Source organism: Leuciscus leuciscus (assembly GCF_965113295.1).
Source record: "Leuciscus leuciscus genome assembly, chromosome: 7".
NCBI lineage: Eukaryota > Metazoa > Chordata > Actinopteri > Cypriniformes > Leuciscidae > Leuciscus > Leuciscus leuciscus.
The window spans coordinates 1,728,693-1,754,791 of record NC_138731.1 but is presented as its reverse complement, the minus strand read 5'-3'; the positions used below and the strand labels follow the sequence as shown (position 1 = coordinate 1,754,791).

Below are 26,099 nucleotides of genomic sequence, written 5' to 3'. Positions count from 1 at the left end.
TAAACACTCTGTCAGCTACACTGTTTACTTCTAAATAGTATATTTTATTCACGGCCATCATTTGTAGTAACTTATTCACAAACTGTTTGCTCAAGCGTAGCATTTTTTTGGAGTTCACTGTGTAGCCTGCTCCCTGAATCATCGCGCTTATTCATTTGTGGATGTTAACTGAATCTGTAAGTCACCTATGCTGTTTACTTCTGTATATTATATCCATCTATAAATTACGGGAACGTCTTTCTGTCTGTGTGTGTGTGTTATTTGCATATCTCTCGAACCATTAGTCCGATGGGTTTCAAACTTGACAGGTGTCTTGCTACGGGCACGAGTAAGTGCAGTGCCAAGTTTGACGTTGTTTGGATTAGAAATGCAAAAGATATCGTTAATATATCTATATATATATATCTATATATATATATACAGTATATATATTGGTAAAAGAAGCACACACTGCACACTGAGTGAGCACAGCTGGCCACTCCCACTCTCACACTGACACTGAAGGCTTGTTCGACTTCATGCAGCTCTGCGCAGACCGATCGGCGGCTGACTTGAAGCAGTGCATGCCGGTTAGAAATTTTGTCTAACTTGATACAGCGCCGACGCCACGTGACTGTGACGTATGCCATCAAAGTACCGCGAGAGCGATTCGAGAGTAGCCGGACTCGGAGAACTCAGCCAGCGCAGCTTCTCAAGAGCGGCTGCATGAGCTCTGATGAGGACACAGCTGTTCCACGATTGGCCGGATTCACCGCATGACAACGATCACGTGTGTTTCGTATTTATTCAAACACCTTTAGTTCCTCTAAAGCTCACAAATCAGTTTTTTATAACAGTAATCACTGTTTTAATGTAGTTGCGATGTTATATTGTGTCATGTTTATCAAATTAAAACTGATTAAAAAACGTAGACACTTCATTGATAGTAGCTTATGTTGAACCCTATTCTTGTTCAAACAGACGCTGTATGAAGCAGTACATAAAGTATTGAATGAAAATGTCTCTGAAACATCTGTGTATTATTTGGCAAATATTGCATTTATTTCACTTCAGCTGTGGTAAAGTATGCAAACACCACGTGAGCGGTCACTACAGGAACCAGAAAGTGTCCGACTTCACGTCTCCGTTTGCAGCTCCTCCCCGCCTGCACGCGGCTACTCTCACCGATCGGATACATCCAGCCACAGCCGATGTCGAACACACCTTGAGTGAACACAGCTGGCCCCTCCCCCTCTCACACTGACACCTAGTGAGCACAGCTGGCCACTCCCCCTCTCACACTGCACACTGAAGGCTTGTTGGACTTCATGCAGCTCTGCGCAGACCGATCGGCGGCTTACTTAAAGCAGTGCATGCCGGTTAGAAATTTTGTCCGACTTGATACAGCGCCGACGCCACGTGACTGTGACGTATGCCATCAAAGTACCGCGAGAGCAATTCGAGAGTAGCTGGAGAACTCAGCCAGCGCAGCTTCTCAAGAGCGGCTGCACTGGGCTGCACGTGGGCTGATGACGACACAGCTGTTCCACGATTGGCCGGATTCACCGCATGACAACGATCACGTGTGTTTCGTGTTTATTCGAACACCTTTAGTTCCTCTCCAGAATCCAGAATCGGTCTGTCTTCGCAGGCCAAAAGTGGTCAGCGCAGACCACAACGATCTGCCCAGGTCTGTCGGTCCTGGGCGAGCCTCATCCAATTGTGTCCCAGATCTTGTCGTAGCGAGTCGCGCCATCGTGTTGCAGGGTGTCCACGTGGCCGCTTGATATCGATCGGCAACCAGACGGTGACTTCGCGCGTCCATCTTTCGTCCGTCCGCCGCATCAGGTGCCCGGCCCAGCGCTTCTTGGCCTTGTTGGCCAGGTCCACCGCGTCGTCCACCCTGGTCATGGCCCGCAACTGCTCGTTGCGGACGTGGTCGGTCTGTTGGACCCCGATCATGCGGCGCTCGATTGCGCGTTCAGTCACGGCCAGCTTTAACCGGTCGGCCGCCGTCATTGTCCAGGTCTCGGCCCCATAGAGCATGGCCGGCAGGACGGTGCTGTTGAATAGGGCAGCCCTGATGTCCGGGTCAATGGCTCTGTTGTTGGCCGTCTCGGCAATTGAGCCGAAGCTGACCCAGGCTGCTCGGCGTCGTCGTGCCAGTTCTCGGCCAATCTTATGGTCGGTGGTCAGCTCCTGGCCCAAGTAGATATAGCTATCTACTTGCTGGAGCTGATGCTGGTCGACATGGAGGGTGGTGTCGGCCACCTGATCGTTGCGCATCCACTTAGTTTTGGCCAGATTGATTTTGAGGCCGAACCGGGCACCAGCCTGGTTGAGCTGGTCAAGCCGCTGCTGTACATCGACCGCCGAACAGCCTATCAGCACGATGTCATCGGCAAAGCGCAGGTGATTGAGCCAGCGCCCGTTGATCTTGATGCCGACCTCGTCCCAGTTGAGCTGCCGGAAAATTTGCTCGAGACAGGCGGTGAAAAGCTTGGGCGAGATAGTGTCTCCCTGCTTGACCCCGCGGCCGACCTTGATATTAAGCGGCCGGTCGAACAGGGTGATGGTGGTAGCGCAGTTGCTATTCAGCTCCTGCAGCAGGGCCACGTACTCGTCACCGATGCCTTGTTGTTGGAGGGCGAGCAACACGGCGTTAATCTCGACCGAGTCGAAGGCCTTCTCATAGTCGACGAAAGCCAGGACCAGCGGCATCTTGTACTCCCTGGTCCGCTCGAGCAGCTGGTTCAGCACCTGCAAATGGTCCATGGTGCTAAAGCCAGATCTAAATCCGGCCTGCTCGACGGGTTGTTGTTCGTCTAGCTGCTTGGCCAACCGGTTGAGCAGCACCTTAGTGAAGATCTTGTACACGGCCGACAACAATGTGATCGGCCGGTAGTTGCTGAGCAGCTCGCGGTCGCCCTTCTTGAACAGCAGTACTGTCTTGGCCGTCTTCCACTTTTTGGGGATTTGACATTGTGCCATGTAGCGGCTGAATCGGGCCGCCATGGCCATCCAAAGTGAGTGGCCGCCGGCTTTGAGTAGCTCGATCTCAACGCCGTCCAGGCCAGGCGCCCGGTCTGCCTGTGCCTGTTCGACTGCATGTCGGACCTCACTTTCCAGTACTGGCAAAGAGGACGGCAGCTGGTCGAGCTGAAGGTTAGGTGGGGGGATGGGGACCTTGCTGGCGAATAAGTCACTGTAGAAGCGCCTGCACTCGGCCTCAATACCGGACCGAGTCCTGATCGTCCGCCCGTCTACAGTCTTCAGTGCTGGTATTTGGCCGCGCTGCTGTTGCATTGCCCGCCTACACTTTTTCAGGCTCTTGCGGTCCTCGGCTGTTACCAGCAGACGCCTCTGTCTATATTGATCGAGGTCGGTCTTGAGCTGCGGCCGGATCTGCTTGCACAGCAGGCCGTACTCGACGTGTGTGGGTCCGTCAGCGCGCATCTGCCGCCGCCTCTGCATCAGGGCCTTGGTGGCGTCCGAAATTCGGCTGGCCCGGCTGTTGGTCGGCACTGCGGCTGCATCGCGGCTTGACTTGAGCAGGCCAATGAAATGGTCGTAGTCCTGGTCGATGTCCGTTTCAAGCTGGGCCCAGTTAGTGTGGTCAATCAGAGTGTGGAAAACGGCCGGATCAGTGGTGACCGGCTGCTTTGCCCGGTTGCTGGCTGCTAGTGCACGCTTTTCGGTCCTGCCGTTGATGACCAGCTTGGCCCTTACCGGCCAATGGTCACTGCCCGTGTCAAAGAACTTGCGGCTGATGACAGCGACGTCCTGCAGGATGCGGCGGTGGCTGCAGAGGACATAGTCGATCTCGTTGGTTGTCTCTCCATTGGGGGACATCCATGTCCATCGGCGACCAGGGCGCTTTTTGAATAGACTGTTGCCGATGAACAGCCGGTTGGTCTCGGCCATTGCAACCAGTCGCTCACCCGGTCCGTTCCTGTTGCCGCAGCCGAACGGGCCGACAAAGCGTTCGCCATCCAACCCCTTGCCCACCTTGGCGTTGAAATCGCCCATCAGGACGAGGTAGGTGGCACGGGGGGTAGTGGCTGCCTCGACGGCCTTGTAGAACTGCTCAAGCACATCCTCCTCTTGCTCGGCCGCAGCTGCTGCTGTTGGTGCATATATCTGTACGATCCGGATGGTGGTTTTATTGTGCAGGCGCAGGGTGAGCACGCCTACTCGGGGGTTGGTCACGTCGACCAGGTCAATCATCGGCGACCATCGTTTGGATACAATGAAGCCGACGCCACCGACAGGCCGCGTCTCTTCCCTGGCGCCCAAGATGACCGTCCTGCCGTCATCATAGCGCATGTGCAGCGGCTCCCGGCGCTTGGTCTCGCACAGCCCTAGCACGTCGCAGCGGATGCTGTTCAAACCTTCCAGGATGGCAGCCAGGTTTGCCTCACTCGATACAGTCCTGGCGTTGAAGGTAGCAATGTCGAGCGCCATGGTGTTAATAGTCCGGTCCTTTAGTCGGTTCCCAGATGGCGGCCTGGTACCTGAGATTCTTAGCAGCCTCTCGTCCCTGGCCGGATCGTTCCGCCGCCGTAGAACGGGCACAGGGGCGTGCAGGGTACTGAGGCCCTTGTTTGTCGTTGTCGTTGCAGTTGGGTTCAGACCTCGGCTTGCAAGGCCACTAGGTCTGTGCCCTCGTCCTTAGCCAGGAGTCTGTCATCTTCTCAGCATGGTTTAACCTACCACGAATTTACTTCCCGCTGTGTATCGATGACAGACTCCTGTTTCACCCCCCCGCCACGGTGAGGCGGACGAATAGGACTTGGGGGGGTTAGTTCCTCTAAAGCTCTCAAATCAGTTTATTATAACAGTGAACACTCTTTTCATGTCGTTGTCATGTTATATTGTGTCATGTTTATCAAATTAAAACTGCTTAAAAAACGTAGACTCCACTTCGTTGATAGTAGCTTATGTTGAACTTTATTCTTGTTCAAACAGACTGCTGTATGAAGCAGTACATAAAGTATTGAATGAAAATGTCTCTGAAACATCTGTGTATTATTTGGCAAATATTGCATTTATTTCACTTCAGCTGTGGTAAAGTATGCAAACACCACGTGAGCGGTCACTACGGGAACCAGAAAGTGTCCGGCTTCACGTCTCCGTTTGCAGCTCCTCCCCGCCTGCACGCGGCTACTCTCACCGATCGGTTACATCCAGCCGCAGCCGATGTCCAACACACCTTGAGTGAGCACAGCTGGCCACTCCCCCTCTCACACTGCACACTGAGTGAGCACAGCTGGCCACTCCCCCTCTCACACTGACACTGAGTGAGCACAGCTGGCCCCTCCCCCTCTCACACTGACACTGAGTGAGCACAGCTGGCCACTCCCCCTCTCACACTGACACTGAGTGAGCACAGCTGGCCACTCCCCCTCTAACACTGACACTGAGTGAGCACAGCTGGCCCCTCCCCCTCTCACAATGACACTGAGGGAGCACAGCTGGCCACTCCCCCTCTCACACTGACACTGAGTGAGCACAGCTGGCCCCTCCCCCTCTCACACTGACACTGAGGGAGCACAGCTGGCCACTCCCCCTCTCACACTGACACTGAGTGAGCACAGGTGGCCACTCCCCCTCTCACACACACACTGAGTGAGCACAGGTGGCCACTCCCCCTCTCAAACTGACACTGAGTCAGCACAGCCCAGGACCAGAGACAGAGAGGGTCGAAGAAAGCAGCGGAGCTTAAGTAGCGTTTTCTTGGAGTGCACTGTGTATCCTGCTCCCTCAATCGTGTAGTTACATTTTCCACATTTATTGTATGTCATTATGTCAGTATCAGTATTTGCTTTCTACCATGTACAAATAAAAATGTTACTGAATTTTTGCTGTGTAATTGTAACAATGAGCACTCAAACACACCAAACCAACAATTACTAAAAACACACAAAAACTGATTTTGCACGGACATTTTGCACTAGTAACTCTAAAAGTAATTTCTCATTTCAGGTGTCACTCTGTGGGATAAGAAATCAATGAGAGAAGATTTGGACAGTCGTCCACAGTCCAGGACAGATTTGAAGTTCAGTAGCTCCGACTCTCTCTCTAGTAAGTCCAGTCTCCTGGATGTGAGTGCTTCCCTGAAGGCCAGCTTCTTGGCAGGGCTGGTAGAGGTGGGAGGATCTGCCAAGTTCCTGCGAGACACCAAATCCTCAAACCAACAGTCCAGAGTTACAATGTATTACAGTGAAACCACAAGATTCGAACAGCTCACTATGACTCAGTTGGGTCAGATCACCTACCCTCAGGTATTTGACCAGAAAACTGCAACTCATGTGGTCACAGGTGTACTATACGGAGCTCAGGCCGTCATGGTGTTTGATAGGAAATTTTCAGAAGAGGAAGAAAAGCAGGAGATTGAGGTAGAACTGAATTTCATGGTTGAGAAGATTCCTCAATTTTCCATTAAGGGACAAGGAGCTGTAGATATGACAGATGCTCAAAAGAAAGTGGCTGAGAATATTGCCTGCACATTTTATGGTGACGTCCGCCTTAGACAGAACCCCACCACTTACGTGGAGGCCCTAGAGGTGTACAAGAAGCTCCCCACTACACTGAAGGAGAATCCACAGAATGCAGTTCCAATAAAAGTCTGGCTCTATCCTCTTTCTCTACTGGATTCAAGAGCAGCTCAGTTGGAGAGAGAAATTAGCACAAGTCTGGTTTCCAACACTGAAGATATAATAGAGGGGCTGGGAGAAGTAGAGAGGACATGCAACGACCTCTCCAGAAAAACACTGGTAAATGTTTTCAAAGACATCAAAGAGAGGCTCAGTTTATTTCAGGGCTCTCTTAGCACTTACGAAACGGTGCTCCTGAAAGAAGTGGCCAAGGTCTTGCCTGCTATACGAGGAGGAGAGATGGAGCAACATTCATTGGAAGACATCCTGAAGATCCACAACAGCTCCCCCTTTAATGCTAGCATGCTTAACCAGTGGTTAGATCATGCAAAGACTGAACTTAACCTCTTAAGTTCTCACACCAAGATACTGGAGGGAATCAAAACTGAAGACTCAAATAGTCTCAACACCATCCTCTTTAATCCTGATATTGATGTTGTGGTGTGCTTGACCTTCACATCTCTGAAGTATGAAGACCCGTATCTTTCAGCCATGAAGAAGTTTCTGGAATCTGATGAGTTTAAAGAGCTAGATCTGGGAATGAAACAAAATTCTATCATGTTAGCATCTGTCAGAAAGTGGTTCACCAATCCTGATGTCATCTCAAAGATGAGAAAGAACGTATCTCTTTTCAGAAGTTTTTCAGAGGCTAATAAAGATAAAAAGAGAAATCGATTCATTATTTCTGCCATCTCCGATCCCTCCAATCCTGGCTCCTCTATCTATCTGTATGAATCAGGGAAGCTGACAGACACACAGTTCCAGCCCGTGTCGAAGCCTCCTCCACCAGAAGTGATGAAGGTCCTGGAGCGCGGTGTGACCCTGAAACTGCAGAAGTCCCCAACTGGAGAAACTATGCAATTCAGATTGGAGTACCAGCAGGTGAGAGCAGATTCTGGCGCTGAGGAACAGTGGATTATCATAAACACAGCTGAGGAAGTCTTTACTCTGACTGGATTGGAGTCTGGAAAGCAGTACTCGATCCGCTACAGGATAGTGGGTAAAGTGGGAGTGAGTGAAGCCAGTGACACTATCAGCCCCATACCGTCTTCAGGTAAGTGTTATATGCACTTTTTTTTTTTTTTTTTTTCATTAAGCTTTATATTTTAAATATATATATATTTCGCTTCATTCACAGTCAATATTTGCATTGACAACCATATTTCCTAACTACTACTATTACTAAATGTATAACATGTTGTAAAGTGTTTCCCACTTGACTGTATATATGAACGTATTATTTCCTTTGTTCATGTTGTTACAAATAGTCCTTAAAGACGCAGAGAATATTATGTATTTGATGTCTAATGTAGGCTACTATACTTAATCATATGACATTCACAATAAACAATACAAAGCCTTGAACAAGTGACATGTACATTTCTATAGGACATTTAAAACCCTCTGGTGCTCCTCATTTGGGAGTCACACTTATTCTCTTCGTGGTCAAAAGTGACCGGACACCTGAAATTGTTTTATTTTGTCAAATTTGTAAAATGTAAAATTGTATTTTGAGAGGATTTGATGGTAATTATTCATGTTTATGCAATAATTATGGTCCATTTTTGCCATTGAAAATTATTTTAAAACAAATTCAAATTTTTAAAAATATTTTTTCAATTAATGCAGTATTTCAGATTAACCCTCTGGAGTCTGAGCGTTTTTTTGGGCCCTGGGGGTGTTCTGACATGCTCTGACATTTGTGCTTTTTTCAGTTGCTTATAAACATATTAATGGCAAAGGTGTAAATTCACTCTATATAGCACAAACAGGACTACAATAATATGTGAGCCACATGTATGTACATGTTTTCATTTTTGAGAGAATAATGTTTATGCGTGGTTATCGAAAAAACAAAAAATTAAAGTTTTTGAAATAAGGCCACAAAACACATACTAAATATGTGGCAATAAGACTTTTGACTAATGGATGTCGTCGCCTATAGTTTTTTCTTCAAAATTATGTGAAAATAGTCTTGCTTTATCGTTCACATAAAACCATACATTGATTTAAATTGATGTAAAACAGGTTTTGCTTGGAAAGCCAATATGCGAGGGGGGCGTGAACGAGGAGTGGTTTACACCTTAGAATACAATGTCCCACCCACTCTGCATAATTAGCCATTCATTCAGGTGTGACACTGAGTGAGCCACAATGCAAGGACAAAAGATATATTTAGAAGAAGACTTATATTGACCATTTAAGATTTTGCTTACATCTATCTTGTAAATATGTTTTGCTATTTTATTAAAACGGTTAAAATTACAACAATAATTACAATTTCAACAATATTTCAAGTGTACTCTTTCTTTGTAAAAAAAAATTATTATAGGCCTACATTTTATCTATGTATTCATTAGTTTGAATATAGCCAACATTGGAACAGCTAACATCTTAGTTGATGACTTTATTTTTGACAAAAATAGTATTTTATATATAGAAATTGCTAAACAAAAGCTTATTTGATGTGGCAGTATATTCTACAGTAAAAACTGTACCCAAATCTACTAAACAAAATGTTGTCTTTCATATTTCGTCTGACTGTAACGTTGTTTTCATGAAATATTAGGGCATATTGTTAATTTGCAGTTTAATACGTTGCTTATACAAATAGCCTACATTTTATTTCAACATTCAGTCGATTTTCATCTCAGTATAGCAATACAGTTTGCTAAAACATCATCATTCATTCACACACGCGATTTAAATTTAAACTGTCTTTGCCAGCTGTGGTAAACAGCGCGCATCTCTGCCGTTTATTCATTCATAAACAGAAACCCATGTGAAGAAATTCACGTGAGAAGGAAAAAACTTACTAGTATTCCTCAGCTCGCTCCTCGATATACCCGCACTTCTGAGGGACATTTTCCATTAGTATTATTCCTCACAGCGCTGCAAGATGGTGTAAAGTAATGATCTAAATAAACTTGTGTGTTTTCTCGAGCTGATGGGGGCGTTCACAGGATTGCCTCAGCCATTTGCGTTTGAATAGCGCGCGCTCTCCGTGGGCGTGTCACATTACATCTGAATTAGCTGTAATGAGGTCGACTGGAATCGCTCTCTTTTAATACAGATTTCACAAGATGAGAATATTTGTTTTTTATATAAATTACTTCATTTAAAAGAAGAGAATTCAAGCTTCATGCCTGTGTGTCTGTATGCCTGTTTGACTGAGTATTCGGTGAGTTATTGTTCATTTTCGGACGCGTTTCAGAATGGACTTCACTGGCAGAGAGAAGGCAGAACTCGCTTCGTGTTTATTTTTCTTTATTTGGCAAAAAGCACAACACTTTGTTTTTATTGTGAGTATACACAAAAATAATACACATTTAACAGAATCGATTGATGTATGAAACTCCTATGGAAAATCAAAGTCAACAGAGTATTTATGAGTTTCTTTTACACTAATAAAAAAAAAAAACGAGCTGGTATCGCCGGCGATACCGTCGACCTCAGGGGGTTAATGTAGAGACTAAGGGCCCTATCTCGCACCCAGCGCAATTGACTTTGTACACCGACGCATGTATCATTCCTATTTTGCACCTGACGCACAGCAGACTTTTCCCTCCACAGACACACGTCGGTAAACTAGCAAATGCATTTGCGCTCCCGGGGGCGGTTCAGCGAAAAGAGGAGGCGTGTTCCGGCGCAAACGTATTTTGCAGGTTTAGAAAACAATTCCGCCACTGACCAGGAGAAACCTAGTCTAAAGTCAGTGGCACATTGCGCATGTTATTCATGTGCTATTTTAAGGGCGCATATGCTTGGCCATAACCAATGTAGCGTGTGCACAACGCGCAGACACTTTGCTTATCTCATCTACACACAGACGCAGCAGTTCTCATTTTTAGAAAACCATTCATTATTACAAGGAAAAATATTAACACACGAGGGAAATCATTGTGGTGTCCATGAAGATGTGAAAAAATAGGCATAAATCTAGCTTAGGCCTACACATTTACCCAAATTATTATGCGCCTGTTTAAGCGAAGCTAATTTGGGTGTGTTTCTCCATCCCCAATGTCACTTCTCTGTGTTTTACGGCCCTGACGAGAACGTCGGTCTCCTCGGCTGTGAACCGTTCCTGGCGTGCGTCTGGCAAATCCGCCGTTATAATAGCAATGTGAGAATGTGAGATGTCGCTCTGATTGGTTTATTTCACGTTACGCCCTAACCACACCTATGAATAATGAAGCTACTTCAGACCAACCCATTTTAGATTTGCGTCGGGCGCAAGAGTAATTTATCCCGCCGGTATAATCGCAACAGCGCCCAAGCCACAAAGTTACTTGCGTTTCGCGCTTGATACTTGCGTTTCAGATCGTTAAAATAGGGCCCTAGGCCTTTTAAATAAATTTTTGAAGGCAGATTGGCGCCAGCTGTTGTAATTTCATGGTGTTACCACAAGATGCCTGTATAGCTCTCTATGGAGAGGCTTGTGAATTCTCTAGTAGTTTTTGGACAAAATTACTTACTTTTTTTGTTTTTGTTTTAGAAATTCTTCAAATAATACTTTTTTTATGTTGATTTGAAGTGTACACGTTTTTGCATTATTATAACTACAGCCAAACCTGAATACAGAGACATTTTGTTACACATAACATTAAAATTCAATAAAAATGTAACAAAAATAAACAGGAATGCTTTATCACAGCTTAACCCCCTGAGGTCGACGGTATCGCCGGCGATACCAGCTCGCTTTTTTTTAATCAGTGTAAAAGAAACTCATAAATACTCTGTTGACTTTGATTTTTCATAGGAGTTTCATACATCAATCGATTCTGTTAAATGTGTATTATTTTTGTGTATACTCATAATAAAAACAAAGTGTTGAGCTTTTCGCCAAATAAAGAAAAATAAACACGAAGCGAGTTCTGCCTTCTCTCTGTCAGTGTAGTCCATTCTGAAACGCGTCCGAAAATGAACTGTAACTCACCGAATACTTCTCACACAGACACGTGAGATATGTCTTTATGAAGCTTGAAATCTCTTCTTTTAAATGAAGTAATTTATATAAAAAACAAATGTTTTCAACTCATGTAATCCGTTTGAAAGCAAGGAGAGGTACCGTTTTTCCTTCTGCCTCATTATCTCTATAATGAGTTGAGGCCGCCCCGCCCCCGGCGCTATTCAAATGGTAAATAGTTTAGGTGATCTAGTATGCATCGCATACGCCCCCCGATCAATGCCATAAAAACAGTTTCTTCATCAGACTTACTGATAGTTCATCGCGTTTTGAGTATGGCACGCTTCTCCAGTAAAGACGCCCTTCAGATGATTCTGGACAGCGAGGAAGAATGCATGATACCGGGTTGTTTCCTCAGAGGAAGATTGTAACTCAGACTACGAACGGCAGCATTTTGAAGAGCGAATTCCGCCGAGGACACAATTTCGGAGTAAGTTTTACTTAAAAGTCTTTTGTCTTTTATTTTTCGTGTTCGCATTTATGAGGAAAAAACAATATTACGTGACAGTTCTCCATTATGGACGCGAGCGCTCTGAAAGCGCACTAAAAGACTTTCAAACTTTCACAGAGACCTCAAAACAGAAACTACAAATCCTTTCTTTAAAACGAATTTCGTTTTGTATCAATTGTATCTTAATTTTAATAATTTTTTCATTAACAAATTTCCTGGATTTAAAGTAAATATAGGCTAGCAATCACAACATAAGGTGCTTGAACTGGAGATCATCATTAACCAGACCGTAGCCTACTCGCCTCACATGTCTAAAAAATGTGAAATATATTTACAGAAAGCTGGTTCTAAACAAAACCATCCAAAACAAAAAACGTACTTGGTTACTTACGTAACCTCGGTTCCCTTAGAGATAAGGGAACGAGTACTGCGTTGCAAACGCTGTGGGAAAACTCCTTTTCTCGAGAATATAGAAGCCTTTATTTTAAAACGCATTGCTGCAGCACAGGCGAGAGCATCAGGCTCGCGCGAGCATGCTGATAGGCTGTGCTGTGGGCAACTGCACGAACCAATGGCGGATAGGCAGAGGCGCGCGAACCAATCAGGGCGCTTGGCACACTGCCAAAGTCAAGCGCGCGAAACTACACGTGACCATAGAATATAAATACAGATAAAATCCGCCATTTGACAGGTATAATCGACTGAAGTGAAAACACCTGACACAAGATAAATAGCACGGCAAGGCAACGCAGTACTCGTTCCCTTATCTCTAAGGGAACCGAGGTTACGTAAGTAACCAAGTACGTTCCCTTACGAGAACGTTCTCTCGTACTGCGTTGCAAACGCTGTGGGAACGCTATTTAAAACGCCGTACTATAATCTTGTGGCCGCTCTGACTCACCAAGTACCGGGAAGTTACAGAATTGGCCAAGATAAACGAGACCGAAACATCGGGCCCAGAAATTTAAACCATAAGAAATGGCCAAGGGCCAGTCTTACGTAACCCACAACTCAAGGTGACAACCGTGTGTCTGAGTCAAAAACTAGTCTGGATCCACAGAGCCAGGGTCTAGATAGAAAGCACTCGTGCCTGCAGAGCAGGGACATCCAAGTTGTAAAATCTCACAAATGTGGACGGAGCGGACCAGCCGGCCGCCGCACAAATGTCCTCGATAGGAACACCACTCGACCAAGCCCACGAAGAGGCGACACCTCTCGTAGAGTGAGCTCTAACACCTATGGGACAGGATAGACTCAGTGAGGTGTAAGCCAGAGCAATGGCATCAACTATCCATCTGGACAGCGTGAGCTTAGGTTGAGCCTTTGGTTCGGCCCCCGAAACAAACAAAGAGCTGTTCAGACTGTCTGAAAGAGGCCGAACGCTCTAGATAAATTCTCAAAGCTCTGACAGGGCAGAGCGTGAGAGAATCACTGTCCTCCTCAGTGGGAAGAGCTGACAGAGAAATAACCTGGGCTCTAAACGGAGTTGAGAGCACCTTAGGAACATATCCATGTCTTGGCCTAAGAATGACCTTGGAGTCATTAGGGCCAAACTCCAGACAGGAGGCGCTAGTAGAAAGCGCCTGCAGGTCCCCTACTCTCTTCACTGACGCCAGTGCCAGGAGCAGGGCGGTTTTCAGAGAGAGGGGCTTAAGATCAGCTGACTGAAGTGGTTCAAAGGGAGGCCCCTTAAGAGCCCGCAGGACCAGTGAAAGGTCCCAGGCCGGTACAGACGGCGGCCGAGGCGGGTTAAGCCTTCTGGCGCCCTTAAGGAAACGAACTATAAGGTCGCTTTTACCTAAGGAGGCTCCGGCTTCCAATACGTGATAAGCAGCAATGGCTGCCACATACACGGGGAACAGGGGGAACGACCCGCGTCCAACATCTCCAGCAGAAAAGAAAGCACTTTTGGTACTTCACACGTGTGTGGGTCGAGGCCTCGAGCTAAACACCAGCTGGAGAACACTGACCATTTAAGGTGATAGAGGCGTCTGGTAGACGGAGCTCTAGCCTCCTTAATAGTGTTCAGGACACCTTCTGGGAGATCCTGGGGTACCCGTTGAGTGGCCATACATGTAGGGCCCACAAGTCGGGACGGGGATGCCAGATTGGCCTGTTGGCCTGAGCCAGAAGGTCGCACCTCACTGGGATTGGCCATGGGTCTGTTACAGACAGTTGCATCAGCTCTGGAAACCAAATCTGGGTTCGCCAGAGAGGAGCTACTAAGAGAACTGCGCTTTTCGTATTCCTGATCCGTTCGATGACCTGAGGGAGCATCGAGACCGGAGGAAACGCATAGAGAGGAAGGTTGGGCCAATCGTGGGCCAACGCATCCCTGCTCTTTGAAAAGAAGATTGGGCAGTGACAGTTGTCTTCTGAGGCGAAAAGATCTACTTCTGCCTTCCCGAAGACCTCCCAAAGCAGGAGAACTGTCTGAGGGTGGAGAGACCATTCCTCTGGGGGAACTCTGCCCCGAGAGAGCATGTCTGCTCCTATGTTCATCGTGCCTGGCACGTGAGCTGCCCTGAGCGAGCGCAGGTTGGTGTGAGCCCATAGCAGGAGCTGAGAGGCTATGGCAAACAGGTTGCGGGACCTGAGGCCGCCCTGGCGATTTATGTAAGAGACCACCGATATATTGTCCGTCCGGACCAACACGTGGTGACCAGCCAGGTATGGGAGGAAGGCTTTCAGGGCTAGAAAAACTTCTCTCATTTCGAGGCAGTTGATGTGTAGGCGTTTCTCCGAGCTCGACCAGAGGCCGGAGGTAGGCCTGCCCTCGTACAGAGCTCCCCAACCCAGGTTGGAAGCGTCTGTTGAAATCATCCTCCTCTCTGAAACCACCCCCATGCTTACGCCCTGCTGGTACCAGCTGGCGTCTTTCCAAGGGGCCAGGGCTTGAACACAGCGCTGGTCCACCTTGATAACCAAGTGGCCTGAGTGCCAGGCGTGGGGTGGCACCAGAGGTGCTAGCCACAGCTGAAGAGGACGCATACGCAGTAGGCCTAGTTGGAGTACTGATGATGCAGAGGCCATCAGGCCAAGGATCCTCTGAAACGTTCTGAGGGGTACATGAGAGCCCTCTAAGAACGATGCTGCGAGCTGCTGAATCGTTAAAGCACGGGCCGGTGTGGGCCATGCTTTCATAACTACGGAGTCGAGAACTGTTCCCAGGAACGTGATGCGTTGGCTGGGCAACAGAATACTCTTGGAAAAATTGACCCTGAGCCCCAGACATTCCAAATGGCTGAGGAGCCAGGCTCTGTGAGTATGTGACTCCGCCTCTGACTGAGTCAGTATGAGCCAGCCGTCGAGGTAGTTCAGGATGCGCATGCCCCGCTGTCTCAGGGGGGAGAGAGCTGCATCCATGCACTTCGTGAAAGTGTGAGGTGCCAGTGCCAGTCCAAATGGTAGAACTGTGTACTGGTATGTCTGCCCCTCGAAGGCGAATCTCAAGAATGGCCTGTGGTGGGGGTTCACTTGAATGTGAAAGTAAGTGTCTTTCAGATCTACTGAGAAAAACCAGTCGCCTGGGCGAATTTGCGCCAGGATATGTCTGGTCGTGAGCATTCTGAACGGCCGTGACATGAGAGCCTTGTTCAGATGTCTGAGATCTAAAATGGGTCTCAGGCCACCGTCTTTCTTTGGAACAAGAAAGTAACGGCTGTAAAAACCTGACTCGCTCTGAGAAGGGGGGATCTTCTCGATGGCCCCTTTTGCCAGCAGACCTAACACTTCGGTGCGGAGGACATGACTCAATGTGCTCCTTACCGTGGTTTGTATAACCGCGCGAAAACGCGGTGGTCTGCGGGCGAACTGAAGCGAGTAACCGCGCTTTATGATGTTCATCACCCAATCTGAGATTCCGGGGATAGCTTGCCAAGCTAGAGCCCGCAGAGCCAGAGGCATTATCATATCTGGAACGCCCAATATCGGGGGCTCGAACTGACATGTATGTAGGTGAGAAATTTTGCTCGATTTGTGCTTTTTGTGGGTCGCTGTTAAAACAGCGTTTGTGTGCAGGGGTGCGTGACAGGTGACGGGCCCATGTACTGCATTTAACCCTCTGGGGACCAAAAACGCGCCCGCGCGTTTTGCTCGTTTTTTTTTTTAGCAATGAAAAATAAACACAAAATGCTCTGTTAATTTTGATCTTTCATTTTCGTGTAATACATCAATCGATCCTGTTCAGTTTCAATTTTTTTTCTGTATACTCACAATACAAATAAAGTGTTTTGCTTTTTGACAAATAAAGAAAAACTAACATGATGCTATTTCTGCCTTCTCTCTGTCAGTAAACTCCCATTTGAAACGCGTTCGAAAATTATCTATAACTCCGCGAAAATTCAGTCAAACAGGCAAACAGACCCACGGGCATAAAGCTTGAGATCGCAGCTTTTAAATGAAGTAATTTATATAAAAAACAAATATTATCAGCTTCTGTAATCTGTATAAAAAGAGAGCGACTCCAGTCGAGCTCATTAGGAGCCATTCAAAAGTAATTTGACCACGCCCCGGAGAGCGCGTGCTATTCAAACGCAAATTCTGAGAACCATTTCAGTCTGTGAAACGCCCCCACATCAGCTGTAAACAAAGAGGCATAATATAGCCTACCTTATGGAGAAAATTTTCCGTGCTGATATGAGGAGCAGATCCCGCTGAGGAGTGAGGTAGGCTAAGTTATCCTTTCTCAAGTGTTAATGTGGAATAACGTTATGGAATAACGTTGTAGGCTTATGTAAACAAAAAGATGAATCGCGTTTCTATGAATCGCGCGTCTATTTGTAAAGAGTGTTTAGCCTAAATATGAATCGCGCGTCTGTGTGTGAAAGAATAAACTGCTTTTACAGTTACAGTTACTGCGTTACAGTCAGGCGAAATATGAAAGACAACATTTTGTTGACTAGATTTGGGTACAGTTTTTACTGTAGAATATACTGTCACATCAAATAAGCTAACTCTCTATGTAGATTTGTTCTGAGGTGTCCTTTTAAAACACATCATTGCGTAATGTATGCATCATTGAATTGGCTTCAGCTGAATTCAAGAAGAGACTTTCATTGGTTTATTTTTATTTTTAAATGTGCCTACTTCGAATGTCCTTCATATCTGAGAGAACTCTTGGTCCCACGTAGTTCTTTGTATCCCCTTAGAGATATGCAATCTCTCGCCTTTACTGTACCAGGAATCTTTTCAGCCATTGGTCGTAAAACTTTTCACTACAAAGCTACTAGTGATTGGAATAATCTTCCTCTTTCTTTGAGGTCCATCTTATCTTTTCATAGATTCAAGTTAACTTTATTCCAATATTTGAACAATGTGTGTGCATGCTACTGATGTTGGACTGAATAGTAATGCTTGGTATTGTCTTTTGTTTCATGTAATTGTTGAATTGATCTACCTCCTGTGGATTCAACCTTGGTCCTTCTTATGTGACATCCTTTTGTTTATTGAATTTTTTGCATTATTGTTCCAATTGTATAATGAGGTAAATGTGATGTGTTTTTTGAGACAGTTATAACATGTCAGAGCTATGATGTGTCTTAGGTTTAGGGTAATGGTGTAGGCTGCCTAGTAACTCAATGGTTTTGAGCATTTGTTTTTTGCTTGTTTGTGTGTTTTTTTGTTTTGTTTTTTGTTTGTTTTTTGTTTTTGTTGTTGTTTTATGTCTGTGTGTACTTGGACCCTCTTGAAAATGAGATGTTGCATCTCAAGGGGCTATCCATTAATAAATTGAAATTGAAATAAGCTTTTCTGCTCATATATATAAAATACTATTTTGTCAAAAATAAAGTCATAGACTAAGATGTTCCAATGTTGGCTATATTCAAACTAATGAATACATAGGCTATGATAAAATGTAGGCCTATAATCTTTTTTTTTTTTTTTTACAAAGAAAGAGTACTTTTTTGCAGAAATATTGCTGAAATTGTAATTATTGTTGTAATTGTAACCTTTTTAATAAAATAGCAAAACATATTTACAAGATAGATGTAAGCAAAATCTTAAATGGTCAATATAAGTCTTCTTCAAAATTTTGTCCTTGCATTGTGGCTCAGTCAGTGTCACACCTGAATGAATGGCTAATTATGCAGAGTCATTATGCAGAGTGGGTGGGACTAAGGTGTAAACTACTCCTCCCCCTCGCATATTGGCTTTCCAAGCAAAACCTGTTTTACACCATTTAAATCAATGTATTTTTTTTTTGTGAACGATAAAGCAAGACTATTTTCACATAATTTTGAAGCTAGAACTCCAAGAGAAAACATCCATTAGTCAAAAGTCTTGTGGGCACATATTTTGTATGAGTTTTGTGGTCTTATTTCAGCAACTTTCATTTTTATTTTTTTAAATAACCACGCATAAACATTATTCTCTTAAAAATACAAACATCTACATACATGTTGCTCGCATATTATGGTAGGCCTGTTTGTGCTATATAGAGTGAATTTACACCTTTGCCATTAACATGTTTATAAATAACTGAAAAAAGCACAAATGTCAGAGCATGTCAGAACATCTCAAGGGCCCCAAAAACAGCTTGGTCCCCAGAGGGTTAAAACTGCTCCAACCGCCTGAACTGAAGAGGGGGCTGAGAGTAGCACTCGAGCGACTTTTGGGGCTGGTCCGGCCGCGGCGGGACAATGACCCCTCTTTATGCCGGTTAGGACGGCTTCTTGGGCTCGTGATCGAGCGTGAGCTTAGGCCGCGGGCCCTGGCGCTTCGGGAACGGGAACCGTTTAGCAGGCTTCGGGTGCTGGCTGGTCTCAGCCGCTGGGCGGGGCTGGAGGACCTGTGAAACCACCCTCTCAGGTCGCGGCGTGCTCTTGGGGCGCCGTTGGACCGAGCTAGAGCGTTTGGGCAGAAAGTGCTTCATAGCGCTGGAAGCTCTCTGAGCCTCGGTGAAGCGTTCTGCGAAGCCGCTGACAGACGGGCCGAAGAGACCGGATGGTGTAACTGGAGAGTCGAGGAAGGCGGTCTTGTCTGCGTCCCTGATCTCAGTTAAATTTAGCCACAGGTGGCGCTCTAAAACCACCAGGCTGGCCATGTTGCGGCCCAGGGCTTGAGTGGCCAGCAGCGCCAAATCCGTTGCACTTCTGAGGTCCTTAAAGGTGTCTGGGTCAGGGCCTGACTCATCCATGGAGCGGAGGAGCTTAGCCTGGAAGACTTGAAGGGTCGCCATGGCGTGAAGTGCAGAGGCGGCTTGACCAGCGGCAGTATAAGCGCGGCTGACGATGGCCGATGTGGTCCTGCACGGCTTAGATGGGTGCACAGTCTTAGACCTCCAACTACCTGCAGTGGGAGGGCATAAGTGTGCGGCGACCGCTTCCTCTAGTGGAGGGAGAGACACATAACCTTTTTCTTCAGCGCCGTCAACAGTGGAGAGCGTTGAAGAAGCAGATGAGCGCGTTCGCGCTGAAAAGGGTGCGCGCCAGCTCTTAGTGAGCTCCTCGTGGACCTCAGGCAGAAAGGGGGCGGCGCGCTGACGAGGGGCCTGATGGCGCCCTGGCAGGAACCATTCGTCGAGGCGGCTTCTGGGAGGCTCAGCTGGAGAAACCCAGTCGAGTCCCAGCTCGTTGACAGCGCGAGACATGACGCGGAAGAGTTCGGCGTCGATGTTCGCTCGAGTGTCAGAAGGATCCAACTGAGAGGGGGGGACGGGGTCCGCGGAGCCCGACCAATCCTCGCTCTCAGATGCCGCCACGGAAACTGCGTCATCCATTCCCTCAGCAGATCCGCCAAAAGAGACGAGTCCCGCCGCATCAGACGAGGGCCGTTGGTCGCTCCGAGAAAACAGAACTGGAGAGGAGGGCGTGGGCGAAGCACGTGGAGAAAGGCCCGGCGTGCATTCGCTAAACTCACTGCATTCAGGACGCCTCTGCTCGCGTCGCTTCTTCCTACGGGGCTCGCGGGGCGCCGAAGACGGAAGATGGGCGGGATCACTCACCGACGAAGCGAGGGCGAGTCTCGAGCGGAGAGTAGAAACAGGCATCCCGTCGCAGAAAAGGCAGCCGCCTTTAGTGAGCGCTGACTCGGCGTGCTCAGGGCCGAGACAGGCAGCACACTGTGTGTGTCTGTCAGACACATGCAGGGGAACCCCGCAGGATTGACAGAGAGAGAGAGGCATTTGAAACAACGCCTGTGCGCTGTGAAAACAGCGATTTTGCTCTTTTAGAGATAGAAGAGAGAAAAAAAGGATACTCGTCGGATGCCACAGGGAAACGCTCAGCTGGCAGATGCCGAGATGCGAAGCTGTTCCGCTGGAAGGCCTTTCAGACGACGAGCGGCTTCTATCCGGAGAAGATCAGCGACGAGGTGAGTCGAGCTGAAGGAGATTAAATCTGTCAAATGGCGGATTTTATCTGTATTTATATTCTATGGTCACGTGTAGTTTCGCGCGCTTGACTTTGGCAGTGTGCCAAGCGCCCTGATTGGTTCGCGCCTCTGCCTATCCGCCATTGGTTCGTGCAGTTGCCCACAGCACAGCCTATCAGCATGCTCGCGCGAGCCTGATGCTCTCGCCTGTGCTGCAGCAATGCGTTTTAAAATAAAGGCTACAATATTCTCGAGAAAAGGAGTTTTCCCACAGCGTTTGCAACGCAGTACGAGAGAACGTTCTCGTAAGGGAACTATGTAGCCTAATAAATGTGCATTTCTCCGGTGCGTTCACTAGCCTACTGCGAAGATCGCGAGTCAATAGCCTTTGCCAGAAGTTAAATTTAAATTGCGTGTGTGAATGAATGATGATGTTTTAGCAAACTGTATTGCTATACTGAGATGAGTAAAAATCGACTGAAATATGTTGAAATAAAATGTAGGCTATTTGTATAAGCAACGTATTAAACTGCAAATTAACAATATGCCCTAATATTTCATGAAAACAACGTTACAGTCAGGCGAAATATGAAAGACAACATCTTGTTGACTAGATTTGGGTACAGTTTTTACTGTAGAATATACTGCCACGTCAAATAAGCTTTTGTTTAGCAATTTCTATATCTATTTTTGTCAAAAATAAAGTCATCAACTAAGATGTTAGCTGTTCCAATGTTGACTATATTCAAACTAATGAATACATAGATAAAATGTAGGCCTATAATCTTTTTTTTTTACAAAGAAAGAGTACACTTGAAATATTGTTGAAATTGTAATTATTGTTGTAATTGTAACCTTTTTAATAAAATAGCAAAACATATTTACAAGATAGATGTAAGCAAAATCTTAAATGGTCAATATAAGTCTTCTTCTAAATATATCTTTTGTCCTTGCATTGTGGCTCAGTCAGTGTCACACCTGAATGAATGGCTAATTATGCAGAGTGGGTGGGACATTGTATTTTCAGGTGTAAACCACTCCTCGTTCACGCCCCCCTCGCATATTGGCTTTCCAAGCAAAACCTGTTTTACATCAATTTAAATCAATGTATGGTTTTATGTGAACGATAAAGCAAGACTATTTTCACATAATTTTGAAGAAAAAACTCTAGGCGAGGACATCCATTAGTCAAAAGTCTTATTGACACATATTTACTATGTGTTTTGTGGCCTTATTTCAGAAATTTTAGTTTTTAGTTTTTTCAATAACCATGCATAAACATTATTCTCTCACAAATGAAAACATGTACATACACGTGGCTCACATATTATGGTAGCCCTGTTTGTGCTATATAGAGTGAATTTACACCTTTGCCATTAATATGTTTATATGCAACTGAAAAAAGCACAAATGTCAGGGCATGTCAGAACATCTCAAGGGCCCCAAAAACAGCCCAGACCCCAGAGGGTTAATCCATCTGGATCTGATCTCATTTCAACCTCAAAAAATATTTTTTTTATGACCACTTAGCCTGCTTGAACCATGCCCTCAATTTTTGTGTGTGTTCACATTCCAAATGCCATAAAAGTCACCAAGTTTCGTACCATTCCGATGAAGCTGTGATTAAAAAAAAAAAATATGTAAACAGAAAATTTAACTAAAACAGACCAAAGACCACCAGATGATATAGCTGACATAAAAATTAAATAAATAAATAAACAACAACAATCATAGACAAAACACATACACAAAAACAAATAATCAATTTAAAACACAAAAACTGTTGACTCTTAAAGGATTAGTTCACTTTCAAAAAAATGTTTTGCTGATAATTTAATTATGAAAAAGAAATTAAGGTTTTTGAGGAAAACATTCCAGGATTTTTCTCCATATAATGGACTTGTCACCGGGTGACATAGGAGGAACTATGAGAGCGGAACGAATTGCCCGGGGGAGAGACTTCTGGTGTGGCACCAGGTCGGTTCCGGTGACATGTCATGGCCGACCGTGTTGACAAGCGGCAGCTGCAGCGGCTAATCAAGCAGCTATTGGAGTGCGTGTCTCCAACGGGGGATTTAAAAAGTGCCGGCTTGAAGATGCACGGCGGGCGGAGGAGGGGGAGAGAGGCAAAAGCGGTGGGGCAGCAACAGAAGCAGAGACGGGAAGGATAAAGTGCGGTTGAGGCGCGGGGCACGATTGAGATCGAGAACGGAACGAGTGAAAGCATTGTTGGATATACAGGTTGTTATCGTGAGAGAAACGAGTGGGCCCCGATCTTCGGATCGTTCGTCAAACCTGATGTCCCCCTTTTGAAGATCACGACGGGGGATTGGCCGGCCCGACGAGGTGGCGATGAGGTGGAGTGAAGGTATACTTTTCACTGTGAAGTGGTGTGTCATTGCAGTGTCTGAAGATTGAAGTGAGCACGTGTGAAGATTTACAGTGGTTTGATGCATGCACGAGTATGGGAAAATTAAACGCTACCAGCACTCTGAAACCTTTGTCGGGGATCATCTGGCCCGGTGGGGCGTCAGGAAATAAGTTGAACTGCTGTGGGTAAAGCTTTGTACAGGTGTCCCAGTTCATGTCGCTGTGGTAAAGAAAGGAGAAGTTCAGCTCTGTGTGCCGTTGTGAAGATCTGCATGCTGCCATTACTGTCCTGTGGTAAGAGAAGACTCAGTTATTAACTGCTGGATTCTGTACTCACCATTGCTGTTCTGTGAACGTAGAGAACCTGTTATCCGCCACTGCATTCTGCCATTGCTGCCCTGTGGTAAGAGAAGACTCAGTTATTAACTGCTGGATTCTGTACTCACCATTGCTGTTCTGTGAACGTAGAGAACCTGTTATCCGCCACTGCATTCTGCCATTGCTGCCCTGTGGTAAGAAGACTCAGTTATTAACTGCTGGATTCTGTACTCACCATTGCTGTTCTGTGAACGTAGAGAACCTGTTATCCGCCACTGCATTCTGCCATTGCTGCCCTGTGGTAAGAGAAGACTCAGTTATTAACTGCTGGATTCTGTACTCACCATTGCTGTTCTATGAACAGAGAGATCCCGCTATCTGCCGCTGCATTTTGCCATTGTTGTCCTGTGGTAAGAGAAGACTCAGTTATTAACTGTTGGATTCTGTACTCACCATTGCTGTTCTGTGAACAGAGAGATCTTGTCATCCGCCGCTGCATTCCGCCTGCTGCTGCTCTGCGAAAGAAAGGTGACACTCAGTTATCTGATGTTGTCCTGTGAAAAGAGAAAGTCCACTGTCTGCCGCTATGTCCTGCCCACCACCTACTGTTGTTTACTGCGCCTTATCTGATGGTCATTGCTCTCTGCCCACCCCATACTGTTGTCTGCTGCTCTTCATTGGAAGGTCCTGGTTCTCCCCCCCCTACTGTGGTCCTACAAGCGGAGATACCCAGTCATCCGCTGCTACTTACCTGAAAGCTAACGCCCTCTGTTCCCCCACACTGCTGTTCTGTAAAAGGAGATGGCCAACTGCCGGCTGGCCTGAGTCTTCCTCCATTCCTCCATTCCTTCCTCTATGAGGAGACCTGTGTCAGTGACATTTCCTTAAAGTTTTTTTTACATTCAATAAAAAGAATCAAGGTTTTATATCACGTCATTAAATCCCCATACTCTGTGACTTTAAGTAGACACTATTGATGACAACAATGCATTTGTGAACATGAAGGAAACTTTTTATATTTACTGTTAAAATCACACATTTAAATACTGCTGATTCTATTGATACCAAAAGTTGAATGAATATCTGAGATAACAATGTTTTTAAGAATTTAAGAGATTTAAAACCAAACATCAATGATGCATTTTTATGATTTTAATAATTAGAACTAAAATGTGGCTTTCATCTATTCACAGAAATTCTCATAATAAGCAGTAGAATGATTAAAATGATTGAGCATTAGACATGTATTGATCAATTGATGTCACTTTGAAAAAGAATAAAAAGGAGGTTGAGCTTTAATCCAAGTCTTATAAAGCAATATGATTACTTTGTATATGATTAATATGATTAACCATATTCCCTCTGATCAAATCTGTGCTCAGTTCATGTCTACAGAAGCAAAATCAAATATGGTGACGTCACTAATATCAAACCCTCAACAGTGGTTGTGTCAGGATTTGGGCTCTGTAAACAGCAGAGACATCTCTAAATATCTTCTGTGTTGGAGGATTTCTGCATGTGTTAGCTGTGGATGCAGGATCACTTTCTCTTGACATGATAATCACACTCTTCATGTCTGTTGATTTCCACAGATGTTCCCAAGACTAGGAGCGACTTCCTTCAATGTAAGTCAGAAAACAAGCAGAGACATTTCTAAATATCTTCTGTGTTGGAGGATTTCTGCATGTGTTAGCAATGGATGCAGGATCACTTTCTCTTGACATGATAATCACACTCTTCATGTCTGTTGATTTCCACAGATGTTCCCAAGACCAGGAGCGAGTTCCTTCAATGTAAGTCAGAAAACAAGCAGAGAAACTCACTGAGTGTGTTCATGTTCTTCCGGTAGAAGCTGAAAGAAAACATGACAGAAGAGTTTTAGAGTTGATCATGTGAATGATGATTAAACTGCACTGAGACACTGCTGATATATTGAACATGAAGAGTTCAGCTACATTAAAAGATCAGATTCATAATTCCTGATTGTGATGTGTTTTATCTCCATCAGATTCCCGTCAGCTCACTCTGGATCCAAACACAGTGCATAAACGCCTCCGTCTGTCTGAGAGGAACAGAGTGATTACTGACAATCTCAGAGAACTTCAGTCATATCCTGATCTTCCAGACAGATTTGATTATCATCGTCAGGTGTTGTGTAGAGAGAGTGTGTGTGGACGCTCTTACTGGGAGATTGAGTGGAGTGGTGAAGGTGTGTCTATATCAGTGTCATATAAGAGCATCTGCAGGAAGGGAGATGGTTATGAGTGTTTGTTTGGATATAATGATCAGTCCTGGAGTTTGTACTGCTTTCCCTCCAGATACTCATTCATACACAATGACATAGTGACTGATCTCCCTGTAGTGTCCAGTCGTAGAGTAGGAGTGTATGTGGATCACAATGCAGGAACTCTGTCCTTCTACAGCGTCGACGGAGACACAATGAGCCTCATCCACACAGTCCAGACCGTATTCTCTCACACACTCTATCCTGGGTTTGGGATTTATGATAGATCATCAGTGAAACTGTTGATGAATGAGAATAGACTATAGAGAGATTCTACCCATAATGCTTTGAGCTTCATGATAAATCAGTAACAGTGAGATGTTATAGAGTCTCTTACTTTCTCTTCATTACATTAATAACACAGCTGAACTTCTGTCACTGAAATATCATGTCAGAATAACTGTGTAATAAATCCTCATATAGACATCAGTGTGTGTGACTGTGCTTTTCTCAAGCTCTGTTTGTGTTGATGAAGATCAGCTTCATTTAGTTTTATACCAGATTCACATCAATCATTTATAAATCATGTAGAAGTGGGATTTGTTAAACGTATTTTAATCCAGGTGTATTTTATGGGTTCAAGCACTGAAGCCGCTGCAACATTATTATATTTGCACTGTTTTATCAGTTATTATTACATGGCTTGGTTGAATTCTAATGTAGAATGCGGTGTGTTATTTCTTGATATCAGACCGCTGCTAAGTTTAACACACCGTTGCCATGAAAAACAGATATTATACAGACACCTGATATTTAATCTTA

The 26,099-nt window shown here is 45.5% G+C and overlaps 1 protein-coding gene across 4 annotated transcripts in view; it reads left to right on the top strand.

The window, feature by feature from the left end:
• LOC309502182 (stonustoxin subunit beta-like) overlaps nucleotides 1–25,805 on the top strand; it is a 65,304-nt gene extending 39,499 nt beyond the window's left edge. For 3 of the 4 annotated variants that reach the window (XM_082174455.1, XM_082174456.1, XM_082174454.1), the window contains exons 6-9: nucleotides 5,965–7,689; nucleotides 24,646–24,678; nucleotides 24,814–24,846; nucleotides 25,062–25,805. In XM_082174455.1, the coding sequence (XP_082030581.1) occupies nucleotides 5,965–7,689; nucleotides 24,646–24,678; nucleotides 24,814–24,846; nucleotides 25,062–25,603 (2,333 nt within the window). In that variant the 3' untranslated portion in view covers nucleotides 25,604–25,805. The remainder of the gene's footprint in view (nucleotides 1–5,964; nucleotides 7,690–24,645; nucleotides 24,679–24,813; nucleotides 24,847–25,061) is intronic. The other variant, XM_082174453.1, reaches the window with a different exon arrangement.
• The last annotated feature ends 294 nt before the right edge of the window (nucleotides 25,806–26,099 follow it).